Source organism: Trachurus japonicus, chromosome 22 (genome assembly GCF_045865225.1).
Source record: "Trachurus japonicus isolate A0001 chromosome 22, Traja_1.0".
Taxonomy (NCBI): Eukaryota; Metazoa; Chordata; class Actinopteri; order Carangiformes; family Carangidae; genus Trachurus; species Trachurus japonicus.
Window position 1 is genome coordinate 6,135,258 of NC_140928.1, and position 14,535 is coordinate 6,149,792.

Consider the following 14,535-nt stretch of genomic DNA (forward strand, 5'->3'; position numbering starts at 1 on the left):
AGGTATGTGTGTGTGTTGTGAGTGTTGTGTAAATGAGGTCGTTCTCCTGACAGAAAATCAAGTGTGCTGTGTGAGATGTCGGCTGATCTCAGAGCTGCGCTTGTTGAAGTGTGCTGATGCTGCGGAGGACAGAGACGTGCTGCGTGGACAGTCAGGAGCACATCGTCTGTTTGATGATGGGTCATGAGATGTTAAAGGTTATGTTTGCTCGCCTTTCTCTCTCTTGTCTCCATCAGCTCGGGGTCAAGCTCCGACTTCATAAGCTCAAGTTTTAATAAAGCGAATTACAACAAATTGAGTTGTTTTTTTCCCTACATATGTTTGGTTTTGTGGCAGAAGGACGTCCACAGGAGTCAGTGGGAGTTGCACCATTTCTGCACAGTAGAAGAACAGCACTACTTCCTCTGTGCCTTGTACATCCTGAAACAATCTTGCTATTGTCAGCATTTTCCCTCCCAAACAAGACTTTTGGCAACACTGTTGGTTACCTGCCAAACAGAATGATACTGTAGGCAAACAATGTCAAAAAAAAAAGTCCTGCACACCTGAGAAGAAGTGACAGGTGCGTAGGAAAGAGACTGAGGTACAAATGGTAAAAAAAAAAAATAAATAAATAAAACTCCCACAGCCTCACAGAAACAGTATTTAGTAAAAAAAATGGATTATACAACTTGGACTAGCTTTTTTTGCGTGAGTTTTTTTTTTTTTTCTTTAATTTGCACTCAGATGGACCAACTTAGCATCCATATGCCACTTCTACCACATTCGACCGACAGCTGACGGTGATTTTCTACCATCAAGCCTCCAGCAGAAGCGCCAGAGCAAAACATCAAAACCTGAACCGGCCCCCCCCCCCAAAAAAAAGTGACTCTGGTGGAGAAAAGAGCAAAAAGAGGATTGATAATAGCGAGAGCGAGTGAAGTGCTTTGATTCCTCGGTGCTCGTACGGACAGAGCCGCCTCCTGAATGTGATGGTGGTGCTCGCTGAGTGGACTTCTGAGCACATCCAGCTCTCTATAATTACAGAATGTCAACTTTGTTCATGCTTTCTGCTCTGACCTTTTTACAATGCTAAAAGTGTGCCCTTTAACCAGATGGTGAGCAGTTCTAGTATGCTGAACACATGTGAGAGCCTGGAACTAAATACGCCGGGCTCTTTAGGGCAGAATGTGAGTTATTAAATTGTTCTATTACTGTAACTTCATCTCCAAAGGCAGCGAGTTAATAACTTTGAAAAGGAGATACGTCTTCTATAGCTTCTGCTGTCAAACACCTGCAGGTGTTGTGGTACAGTTTGAGACTTATATGCAGCAGAAGATGACCAAGGTGGAGTAATTCAAGCCAATAGCCAAGGTTGGTTGCTGATGGAGAAAGGACAAAAAGGTAAGAAACACACATCTGACACCTCCATGCCCTTATAAAACAGAAAATGACTCCTGGCATTTCAAAGCAACAGCTCTGTTTTCAACTAGCAGCCTGAGTGTTTCTCTCTTCTTTTTTTTTTTTTTTTTTGTGTCTCATGTTTTTTTCTCCCCGTTCTGGTTTCCCTCATTTTCCCCAGTTGACAAAAAAAGTAATGTTTCTTTATAAATGGACCAGTGATTTCAGATAAGGACTGTGGAGAGAGCAGGTAGAGCAGATATAAATGGAGGGGAAAATAAAAAATAAAATGGAATAAAAAAAAAAAAAACACCACCGGCTTAGAGAAACCTCACACACGGTGTACAAAGAAGGACGTAAGCCCGAGAGAGGAGGATAATTTCAAGAGGCAATCTTTAGGAAAAAAAAAAGTGATGCATGTTTTTCTTTCTTGTCGTTTTTTGTGTTTGCATGAATATCCATGAGATACAGTCCATTCAAAAGGTGCAAATAAGGAAAAAGACGACGACATCTGCAATGTGGCTGCTTGTTCTGGGGATGTGTGTGTATATGTGTGTGTGTGTGTGTAGGCTTCATGTGGAGCTGTCGGCCAGGTGCCATTTAAATGTTGGCATTAACCGCGGCCGCTGTAGCTGCATCAATACGAACACAGCCCCCCTGCCGCTGCATCGAGGGGCTAATTGGGCAGCTGTAGATTGCTCATTGACTGGCGGTGTTATTGGGGGGGGGTGGGGTGGGGGCATGTGTTGCATGTTAGGGGCACGGCAGCAGCAATTAGAGGCTATGGATTTCCTAGGCAACGATCACAGAGGACGCTGAACCGTCACCCCCATCGCCCGGATCACCCCGATCACTCGGGTCAATCACAGAGACCATCTATAGGAAGCCTGTCTCACGCCGCGCTGCCACGGCGACAATCGTTATTAAACGCTGGAGGGTTTTCTCAACCACCGGCTGTTTAGCTATGCATGTGCACCTGTGTGCCGACACATTGGCTTCCATTGCAACTGGAGGAGTAATTAGCTGGAAAACTTTCAATCGGCACTGGCGCACGATCCAGCCAGGCAAGCCAGCGTGGTGGATGAGATGTTGCCGTGGCGTTGTTTTGTTCTCACACTGCCAGAGAGTTTACTGTAGGAAGGAGGTTGGGTCGGCAGCCAGATGGCCACAGACACACACACAGAGAGACAGAGAGAGAGACAGAGAAAGAGGTCGGAGACAAAGCTCCAGACAGGCCACAAGACAGCGGCAGAAGACACGGAGGCCGATTAGAAATGTCACAGACTTCAGATGTGCTTTGGCTGCGCGGCCGGCCTCCTACAGTGGATCCTCATTAAAGGAGGTCTGAACATGCTGTTCGCTCGCTCCGAGGCCAAACTGTACAGGACTCTGGTGACACCGGCCCTCAGCGCTGAGCGGTGGACTTGACAGCGGGCGACAATGGGCTGCAAATGGGTCGAGGGCCTGGGAAGTAGGTTTGGGGGGGAGAAAAATGCTCGCGTGAGTTTATGTGTGTGTGTAGAGGTGTGTTTGTGTGCATGTGCAGTTGAACACGTCCAGTTTGTTCCTGCATTCAAAATAACACAATACAAAACAACAATAACTTAAGTAAAACAAGAACATAGAAGGTTGCAAAGTCTCTGGGTTTTTCAAAAACTACGAGACGAGGATCTCTTCTAGCAGCAAGCCGTGGCCGCCTCGACTCTAACGAGGCGGTGTCGACAAATGTAAAATGTCTTTTTTTTTGTTTCTTTTTTGTTTTTTTTTTCCGTTTTTTGATGGGTAGGGGTGGAGTAAGCACCCGCTTCGTCCCTCCCTCCCTCCCTCGTTCCCCTGCTCCCCCCTCCTCTGTGTCCAGTGTCTGTCACTCAGTTTGAGACGATCCTGTAGGAGGAGAGAAAGGGGGGGCGAGGGGGTAGGCGGGCGGGGCGGGGCCCCACTGAGGCGTCAGTCCTCCACAGACGACTCGGCCCCTCGCCAAAATGTTCCAAGTCCTGCGTCCCAGCATGCACCTCTCCCTGCCAGAGCGGAGCCGGCAGAAGTCTCTGAAGGAGGGGGCCGAGGCAGGGGGGGCTAATGGGAGAGCGTTGGGCTGGGAATGGTGGAGGATGAAGGAGAAGGAGGAGGAGGAGGAGGAGGAGGGGGGGCGTGGTCAGATACAGGTGGAGGGCTGTGCGGTGGGCTGCTGTTTGCGGTTCCTCAGGCCTCCAGACTTCTCCTTGTAGCCCACACACATCTGCTGAGAGACGTCCACCAGCGCGCTGGCCACAGCCAGACCTGCACACACACACACACAAACAGCAGAGTTAGACAATATGATAATAATATAATATACATAATAATAACAGATGTGTCACATGCTTAATCTGTGAATTCGAATCAGTCATGTCGATCAGTTCGAATCAATTTGTTCATTCATGAAGTTGTCAAAACGTCTTCACACTAAAAAAACAGATTAGATCAGGGGCGGTGTGACTAAATGACAGCAGGGCATTCAAATTGTGAATGAGGATCAAATGAAGTTTTAAGAATAATAATAATAATAAACTTTATTTATATAGCACCTTTCTTAACAAAGTTACAAGGTGCTGCGCAACAAATAATGACCCATCCCATTAAAAATAAAGTAAAAGTAAAATCCTTTGGCTCATGGTTTTTAAAAGAAAAGCAAAGAAATTACAATATAAAAGCCTGACAATATAAAATAGGTGCACCCCTGGTCACCCAGAGGGTTAAAAAGGCTTTTTTGTAAAAGTAAATTTTTAAAAAGAGACTTCAAGTTCGTTGAAGAGCAGGATAACCTGAGGTCTACAGGTACAGTAGGCTGCTTCAGGGTCTGGGGGCATTGCTATCAAAAGCCCTGTCCCCCCTTACAGTAGTTTCCATCCTAGACCCTGGAACAGCCAAGAGGTCGTTGTCTGTGGACCTCAGGTTGCAAATAGCTGGAAGCTGAGCCGTGCTGTGCTTTAAACTTGAGTAATAAAATCTTAAAATCAATTCTATCAATTCTGAATTTCATGGTCAACAAGTGAAGTGCAGTTGAAACAGAAGATCTGTGAGCCACTGGAAGGCGTCTAGGTAACAGCAGAAAAAGCTATAAAAGTCTATATTGCATAGTAAAACTAAATACTGATAAAGATGCAAATTACCTATTTAATGGCCAGGAAATCAATCATCATATGATTTAGATAACTCAGATCAATTGAATACACTTTAATGGTCACAAATTCTGTAAAGATATAAAGTTTATGTGTATAAAGCTTTTTAAACACTGAAATATGAGAAACGCTGGCAGCCTCAATAATCCTGTATTACTTGGAGCTTGTACTTTAATTTTAGAGCAATTAACGACTGTAATAATCTGACTGTATTGCTGTGATCTATTGTTCTGACTTTATGACTTTTTGATTGACTTTAATTGATTTTGCTTTTATCCTCTTCACCGTTCTTCAGTTCATCTCTTCAACGTCTTCACTGCCGTTTGTGTGAAAGCTGCAGGTGCTTCTTCCATTTTCTTTTATGCATCATCACAGCAGTCATTTTAATCAGCTGCCTCAGAAACCAAGAGCTTTTTCACACATACCGACTTTTTTGGGAGGGATTCATAATTTATGTCACTTTTTTTGAGTGTGAACGTACATGAAACTGACAAACTGTTGGTGTGTGGTGTGAGACCCCCACACAAACACTCACATATGCAGGTGGCGAGATCACAGACTCACAACACAGGCAATCATTAACTTCTACCGCACTTCATTAACATTTATTAATACTCTCTGAGCCATGAAATTCCAATAAACTCCATTTATCTCCAATGATGGATGCATTTACCCCGATCAACTGCACATAGCCGACGGCGAAATCTAAACTCTGCGGGGAGAAGCCGCCGCGGCTGGGATCATCACATCCTCTGAAATTATACAGTCTGACAGTCCTCAGTGGAACAGGCTGCAGATCCCAGTTTGTCGAGTGCACGCTTGTTTTGAATCATCTAAAAAAACGAGGCTCGGATATGAATCAGAGATAATTTGCGGCTCTGACCTCCTCCTGGCTGTTTGGAGAGGTACAAAGGCGGCCATTTTGGGAATAGCTTAAAGGGATAGTTCACCCAAAATTCAAATTTCAGTCATTATCTACTCACCCTCATGTCGACTAAGAGCTGTGAGAATTTTCAGAGTCCTCCGTGCCTTCTCTGAGTTACGGGGGGGGGTCCACGCAGCAGTATTTGTCCATATAATGGTTGTCAATGGATACCAACTTTCTTCGTCCAAAAAGACACACCAAAAAACATCCAAATACCTCCTTACTGTAGTGCTCGTCTGTAATGTCCCTCTTGTATTAAAGCCCCGACATGAGAAATTGTTCCACCGGTCAGTGCAAATCACGAGAGATTTGCACTGACACATGAAGAGCAGTGAACTGAGACACTGGGAGCTTCCGCTACAAACAAGCTTAAAATATAGACTTATTTAATTTTTTTCAGAACAATTTCTCATGTCGGGGCTTCAATACAAGAGGGACATTACATACGAGCAGCATGGAGGTATTTGGATGTTTTTTGCTGTGTCTTTTTGGACGAAGAAAGTTTACCAACTTTCTTCGTCCAAAAAGACACATGGTTGTCAATGTGTCCATTGACAACCATTATATGGACAAATACTGCTACGCGGACCCCCCCGTAACTCAGAGAAGGCATGGAGGACTCTGAAAATTCTCACAGCTCTTAGTCGACATGAGGGTGAGTAGATAATGAGTGAAATTTGAATTTTGGGTGAACTATCCCTTTAACTGGTAACAGCTGTGCCACGAGGTCGCGACGCCGACAACACACAATCACACGCAGCCCGAGGAATGGAAACGGATGCCGGCCGCGTGGGAAACGAGTTAAAAGCGTTGTAACAGGAGAAGCTCAGGGGCACGAGGAGGAGGGGAGGAGAGCACGGGCTCAACAAAAAGCCGCCCGAGGGAAAGTTTCACCAACAGCCGAGACGGTTTTGTTATGACAAAGGGACTATGTTGTAATTAATTAGGGCCCCGGGGCGCGCTGGTGGTCTGGGGACAACGACTGTGGGAGGCAAAGAGGGGGTTAAACGCAGAAGGAGGGGGGGGTAAGGAGACAGGAAACAGGTTGAGTCCTTGAAGGAGACAGTGGAAGACACAGAAGAGAAAAGGTGAGTGAAGTGTTCAGTCCTGAGTCCGATCCCGCCGTCACGGAAACAAGGATAAAGAAAACAGATGAAGGATGGAGAGGGAGAGTAAAGAGAGTGAGTGAGTGAGTATTGGATGAAAGGAGGCAATGGGCTCAATTCTCAGTGCTATCAAGCTGCACAGGATGGAATGAAGAAGGAAGAGAAAATAACATGTGAGCAGAGGGAAATGCACTTTAAACCCAGACCACACAGAGAGAGGAGGATGGAGAGAGAGAGGGGGAGGTGGAGGGGGCTGCAGCATGCAGACAGAAAGATGAGGAAGTGAGGAAACAGAGATGAGAGGAGGAGAAGAAGAAAGCAACGGGCTCCATCCTCCAGTTCATCAACACACAGGAGTGAGGAGAGAGGAGAGAGAGCAGGGAGGAGGAGGGAAGAGGAGGAGAAGCAGCATCTTAAAACATGATTCATCACGGTCACATTAAAGCCGCTAACATCACACAATCACTGTAAACTAATCAGATGGTACTAGAGGATGATTGGTGGATCCTCTTTGACATCAGTGTTCCTCAGCATTAAAACCACATTTCCCATCAGTCCAAGCTGTTACAGTATTTGTCCTCAATTAAAACGACCTGAGTTTTGTTTTCATGTCTCCTTTAACTGAGTTGAAGAACGTTCTGTGAGATTAATCTTCATGTCAAATACAACATGTGGTGAAGAACAATAGATACAATGATGATGTCCATGATATAGCATTTATTAAAAAAAAGTAATTTTTCCATATAAATATTTATTTATATGTGTGTCCAATGTTGTTCTGGCCTGCCCTGGGTGGGGGTCTCCTGCACCGCGGGTGACGATGCTAACCGTTTCGCCAAGAGGTCAATGACCACTTAGCAAGTGGATTAGCATGTCTTTTATGGGTGAGTGAGTTTAACTTCAGTGTATATATATATGTACTTGTTTACTGGTTTACCCACTGGTTAGAGGGGTTTCAACCTTTAACTGGTTTATCTGGCCTCCACTCTACTACATTTACACACCTCTTTTGCTTCATGTTCACTTTGTGTCCAGAGTTGTTGAGTATTGAAAACAGAAACTTTCAGAAACGCTTCTGGACTTGTTTTAGTCTGAAGTCTTGAGTTATATATATATATATATATATATATATATATAAACTCTATATATATATATATATATATATATAAAGGTTGAAACCTCTCTAACCAGTGGGTAAACCAGTAAACAAGTGGGTATTTAGCCAAAACTGGCTAAATAACCAGGTGAGAGCCCAGAGAGTCTGTCCCTGTGTCCTCCCTCATGGTGGTTTTATCTACAGTAAATGCAGCAGGAGGAACAGACTAAACGTCGCTCCTGCTGCTGCTGCTGCTCTGGATGGAAACGTTCTTGAAAACCAGGAAACACCAAGTTGTGGTGTGTCGACAGTATTTTAGGTTTGATCCACACTGCTGTGGACGTAGCCTAAAACTCAGCGTGGGATGGATCAGAAGAAAGCCAGTGAAGGAGCAATGGAAAAAAGAAAGTGAGACAAGTTAGCGGAGCAAACTGTCGGGCTCAAGATCCGTCTCTCTGCAACTCCAACAAAAGCTTGGTACAACAGAAGGAGATCAAGGACAGACAGGAGAAGGAAGTGCACAACAATCAAAACAGAGATGGATGAAGAAGAGGAAGAAAGAAAGAAAAGTGAGCGAGGACTCAGCTGCAGCATCTTACCAGACTGTCCTGGAGGAGGGATGCCGCCGGTGCCCCTGGGTAACCGCACGAAGATGGAGAGCACGGCGGCTTTGTTGCCGAAGCAAGGCTCGAGGGCGATGGGTTTGGGGACAGACTGTGGAAAGAAAGAAAAAAAAAAAAACATTATTACACATCACAAGCTTCCCAAATCCTGGTGAACACACATCATCATTTCAAAGACATGGATAATGGAGGCTTTGCTGTTACTGTTCTTTTCTGTGTCAGCAACATGCACAGCCGCCGCAGAGAAACCCTCTCCGTCCCCTGGTGGGTTACACTCACACACAAATTGGATTCCCCACCCCCACCCCCACCCCCCCCCCAAAAAAATAAATAAATAAATAAATAAAAATAAAAACCCCACTGTTCACAGTTTCAGGACAATGCTGCCTTGTATGCAGCAACGCGCCGCGACTGGAAATCAAGTGGCGGCGCTGGGAGCGGAGATTTGTGTCAGTGTCGGTGCTGGCGGTGCAACTCCTGTCGCCGCGGGCAACCAGACAAACCTGACTCTCTAATACCAATATCTCCTGTTTATCAGCAACTCATCCATATGTTGGGATGAGCCCCCCCTCCCCCCCACCACTACCCCTCTCTCACTGTAAACACTGGCCGGATCGGCTGCTGCCTGCTCGCCTCCTACAATATTCATGGCTTTACTTCAGCTGAGGATATGGATATGGATAACACCGCCACCTCGCCTGCATACAGATACACATACCTCCACATATCTCTCTTTCTGTTTCTGTACTTCCAATTCCTGAACCGGACAGGAAGCTGGGCCTCGGTATCGGCTCGCACACTTTCGTGGCTGCTTCTCAACACACACACACACTTGTCTGAACATACAAGTTCAATCCCTTCCCACGCTGGTCTCTATACTCTGGAGAGTTGAGCTTAATGCCCCCAGTAGCAACACCACATTTTTATACCCACTGTATACATACTCATACACACTTTCTGCCTTTTCACACATGCATTCATCACAGCTTCTCTCTTTCACCCACACACACACACACACACACACACAGTGAGACACACAGTAAGTGTACACAAGGGGAGCGGGGCAGTAATGATATTCAGGCTCTGACCCATTTTACACATTTATTCTCTGCTCCGTCTCTCTGAGGCTTACCTTTCATACCAGCAGGATACACAGCCTGTCACACAGGTAGCTGGGGAAGTGGCACAAAGACCTGGATGCCTGTGGGCGTGCATGTGTGTGTGCATGTGTGTGTGCGTGTGTGTGCATGTATGTATTCGGTGCAGCTGATGTTGTAAGTGAGGGGAGATCTCTATTTGTTTATGCTCTTACAGATCATGTCCGTTTATAGCACGTGCATGCGTCTGTGCAGCGAGCTGTGTTGCAGTACAACCTGACAGGGAAGGACGTTTTAGCCTCTATTATCTGCACTGTAAATATACACACACACACACACACACACACACACACACACACACCTCAGGATGTGAATGGGCTGGTACTTTTTATGTCAGTCTCATCATGTTTGAATAAGCTCCCACATCACCAACTCTATGACACTGGTGTCAACACAGCTGAGTCTTCTATGACTTGAATTATGGGAAATGGGGTCTGCACGTCTCCAAGAGTGACTCAGTCCCCATAGACTCCAATGTTAAAACGTCCATCACAGCAGAAACAAACATGTTTACGGCTTGATGCAAAAACACTTTTGGTCTCTACAGCTTCATGACATTTATACACACACATTTGAATTTTATTAACCCTCCTGTTGTCCTTCTGGGTCAAATTGACCTAATCTGCTCCCTTCCTCCATCCTTCTTTCTTTCTTTCTTTCTTTCTTTCTTTCTTTCTTTCTTTCTTTCTTTCTTTCTTTCTTTCTTTCTTTCTTTCCTCCTTCCCTTCATCCTCACTTCTTCTTCCTTCCTCTTTTGATCCAATTGACCTGATCTGTTCCCTCCCTCCCTCCATCTTTCTTTCCTTCCTTTTTCCCTTCTTCCTTTCTTGAATGAATCTGTTTCTTCCCTCCATCTTTCTTTCCTTCCATTTTCCCTTCCTTCTTTCCACAATCCTTTTCCCTCCCTTCCTTCCTTCTTGACCCAATCTGTTCCCGACCTCCTTCTACTGTATCTTTACTTCCTTCTTTCCTCCCATCTTTCCTTTTGCCCTTCCTTCCTTCGTCCTTCGGTATGCACCATAATTTCGGCTATTTTTGGATTAGCCAGGAGTTAGGGGGCGGAGTCAGGCCCTGCCAAGATGGCAACGGTGGAGCAGCTCACTCTTAAATCCAAAACCACTCTACACAGTCTATGGTCTCCTCAGAAGTGGGCTATGGCTAAATGTGGGTCAGAAGAAATGTAATGACAGTAAAGAGACAGGCTCACATGCCTCTGAAAAAACCCTAAGCATTTGGTTCTATTTGCAGCTGAGAGAACCAGGATCCAGCCTTTGAAACATTTGTAATTCAATTATCATCTCTTATACACAAGGAAATAAAATCAGCTCAATAAACAGCAACAAAATAGTGCCATGAATAGTATGAATCAGACAGTTTTCAGCCCTTGAGGGGATTTGTTTAATGTCAGATCAGTCTATAAAAGTTTTTTCTTTCGTTTTTCTTTCTTTCTTCACGTCTTGTCTGTGGGAGGAAAAGAAACAATGAAAATGCTCTTTTAAGAAAACAAAGAGAAACAAAGACCCTCGGTAAGAAGAAAAAACAAAAAACAGAATAATCGTCAGACAATCAGTCTCCTTAAATTTTCCACTTTTCAGCCAAAGTGAAACTCCAGGAGGAGTTAATTCTTATAGAAAATAAGAATTAACCAAGACTCATACTATAAGAGCTCTGCTTGGATGCCGTCAGTCAATATATATACACAGCAGAATTTCATACTCCATCTGATCAGTGATTAAACTGATGAGGAGACCAATTAGTATCTACAGGGTTCATTAGAAACAGTGCGGTGGGGGTTTGTAGCTATCTGTGATGCTAATGTAATGAGACCTATGTTTGAAGGCCAAACAGTCCTTATTAAAAGAGACAGATAACGACAGCGATGGTAAAGATTTCAGGTCTGTTGGAGGCTCATGTGAACATGTGTGTTTACGCATCTTTGGACAGAGAAGGTTATTAAGAGGTTGTGTGTGCACGTGTATGTGGCCTGTGTAGCTCGCAGCAGTTTTTTAAGCCGTGTTGATCCTGGACTCACACACATGCAGCGTTACCCCCCCCCTACACACCCCTCTAAGAACTGACATGGGAGTGAGGGAGGAGGAGGGGGGGGGTTCAGATGCAGACAAATGAGCTTGTGGCGGGTCAGTCAGAGCGAGCTGCTGGAAAACACTGCAGTCAAACCGACGCACAGAAAATAACAAGTACTCAGACACATATTTGGATAGCGGAGTGATGTGCAGCTTCTCAACTCTGACACGCTGGGATTTTAACAATAAATCATCAACACACTGCTGCGACTTTGAGGAATGAGCGTGATTAATGTAAACAAACAGGATGTTGAGGGAGACGTTGGGTCACTGCTTTGTTTTTACATCCACAGCTGCCACCTTGATTATCTTGGTCTCTGCTGTCGACTCAAGTTTATTTTAAAAAAAAAGACTAAATGAAGATAGGTTTGTCTCAGGGGAGGAGACACTTTGTCCTGTGTGAGACATCGTCCATCCTTAGACATATGAATCTCACAAGGAAAAATTTAGAATAATCCCTTTCCCCCTTCCTTCATTTCATCGTCACTCCTGTTTTATTTCTGCTCTCATCCGTCTCTCCTTGTGTTCAGCAGCATCAACATTACTTTTAAAAGAAACTTTAATCGCCGTAAATTATATATTCAAAATATAACAACAATAATTACCACAAACAAATAAGATTGACAGCTTCCAGCAGGCTGCCGATACAATGACGGATTCATCCTCCCGTGCAAAGCTAAGAGAATGAAGAAGAAAGTGTGGACAGACAGGAGCAGCTTCTATACACCAGGAAGTGGGAGGTTTAATGAACAATGTGGATTCATTGATGAGAAACACGAGAGCCAAAAATACCACAGGTGTGCGAGAGAAGCCACAAATCATTTTAACTGTGGTCTAATTTGTTTGCAGCGAATAAACACCATGAAGGTAATTTGTCTGCGACACCGTTCATCACAGATGCTTCACTTGTGTCTAATATTCCCTATGTGTCTAAATGAAAACACACAGAGGTAATGTTTTATCTAACACCGACCTGCTTGGATCAACAATAACTGGTCTGAACAGGAAACAATTAGGTTTTCAGCCTTTACGTTATGTGACAAACACTTAGCACCTTACAATAGGAGCGCCTGTCAAGAGAACACAATGCAACTCGATAGGACAAGCTGCAGCCAGGCAGCAGTGTCCTGACTTTATTACAGGGCTGAGGTATTCAACTGCATTAGCTGGACATAATAAGTTTATCAGTTCATTCTTCTTATACTGGAGGTGGTAAAAAAGCCTCTGAGTGAAGACGACAGAAGAAAACAGTGTCGTCTTGTGATAATAGTGAAGAAGACGTCCCCAACATTAAAGGTCCAGGGTGTAAAATCTAAAATCTAAAACATATACTGTATATGTCTGCTTTTTCCTACTCCTTCTTTGTTGGTTTACTTATGAACGTGAAACTCTTGAAACATGCTCTGTGGCTGGCTGGATTTTCCGTTCGGGCTGCCGTACAAACATGGCGGCGCAAGATGGCGACACTCTCTGAAGCAAGACCCTTGTTATATGTATATAAGAATAATTATAAGGCTACAAAAACTAAACAAACTTTATTTTATAGCGATTATACACTTATACAAATATATTCATGGCTAGTATATTCAGATTTTGCCAATAACCTTGCCAATTATTACGCACTGGTCCTTTCAATTAGATTAATACATATATTTGATGCATGCACCACATGCACAGGTTTTCTTTGGGTGCTCATTTTATAGCTGTGAGAGATGGACCAAGTAGAAGGTAAATTATATACTGAAGAACTTAAAAAATTAAAACCAGTTTTATATAATAAAAATGTTATTATATTTTCGTCCACCTGTTGCACACTAGTAAAGACTTAAGCAGTTACATTCACAATCTCCTCCCATTTACATACATTACGTGTTGCCTACAGTAGGACTGATGTGGGAGGAAATGATCAATGTAAAAGGCATGAAATTAAACATATATAATCTTGTCAGAGGACCCTTTGGGACCTCGTCCAAAAGACTCTCCGATCCCACTCTGGAACCACTTTAGAGGCGCTCACGCAAGAGGTGGGAGTGAACCAGATGAAAGTATCCTAATTAAATACTGAAAGAGAGCAAATTACCATTTTGTTTTTCCATTTGACTGCAGCCAAAGCCAGTGGTGTCCCTCAGGGGCCAAGAACATTAATATCACTTACAGCTTTGTGTGATAAATGAGTGATGAGTCAATAACTGGATAAGACAACCCGGCTCTCCGTGTAAAGGATCATTTCTTTCCATTTTCAATATCATGCTCCTAGAACATCATTATGTGTGGCTGCGACGTGGATCTCTGAGAAATGGGAATTAAAAATACTGACAAGTGTTCAAATACAACATTAGGTGCTACAATATCACACTCGGCTAATTTTGCTTCTCGATCTCTAGGTACAAGAGAAGAAACAATTATTTTGGCCTTGCCAGGAGCGGTCCGACCAGGCTCGGCTCACTCCGGTCCACGCTTCTGTTTTTGCCTCGAGCAAAATGTATTTCTTATCCACAATGTTTACAGTTGGAAAGATGAGCTTGGCCCGTGATAACCTGAGCACATCTGTACTCTTGAAAAACAAATAACTAAAAGAAGAACAAGACTGACAGCTTTTAATTTTACAGCTTAGGGCTGTCATAAAACTCCTCTGCCAAATCCAATTTCCACTGCAGCAGCTGCAAGCTGCTCTTAGGTTCTTGTTTGTTTACATGCTCATTTCTCATTTTCTAACACCAGCATCTCTTATTCAAACTGGAGAGGGAATAGGCACTGCAAAAATAAATCTGGAAGTGGTGGAGGCTCGCTGTCAAGCTGATGTGCGGATGTGACAGGGGGATCATTTTGATTTTAACAAGCTCATTTCCTAATCGATTGCATTGAGAGTTCATCAGAAAGACTATTGTATCCAATGTGCAACCTCAATTTCAACCTGAGCGTGCAAGCCAACCACTTCACTTCCTTTCCCATTTTCCACAAAAACAACACAGAGCACCCCCTAAAGAACACAGTTTATCTCCTTCA

At 44.0% G+C, this 14,535-nt stretch overlaps 1 protein-coding gene across 3 annotated transcripts in view; it reads right to left on the reverse strand.

Annotated features, from left to right (window-relative positions):
• Positions 1–347: 347 nt before the first annotated feature.
• atrn (attractin) overlaps positions 348–14,535 on the reverse strand; it is a 151,468-nt gene continuing 137,280 nt past the window's right edge. For 2 of the 3 annotated variants that reach the window (XM_085767217.1, XM_085767216.1), the window contains exons 28-29: positions 8,265–8,379; positions 1,537–3,657 (exon numbers count right to left, since the gene is read on the reverse strand). In XM_085767217.1, the coding sequence (XP_085623343.1) occupies positions 3,533–3,657; positions 8,265–8,379 (240 nt within the window). In that variant the 3' untranslated portion in view covers positions 1,537–3,532. Of the gene's footprint in view, positions 3,658–8,264; positions 8,380–14,535 lie in introns of all 3 variants that reach the window. The other variant, XM_085767215.1, reaches the window with a different exon arrangement.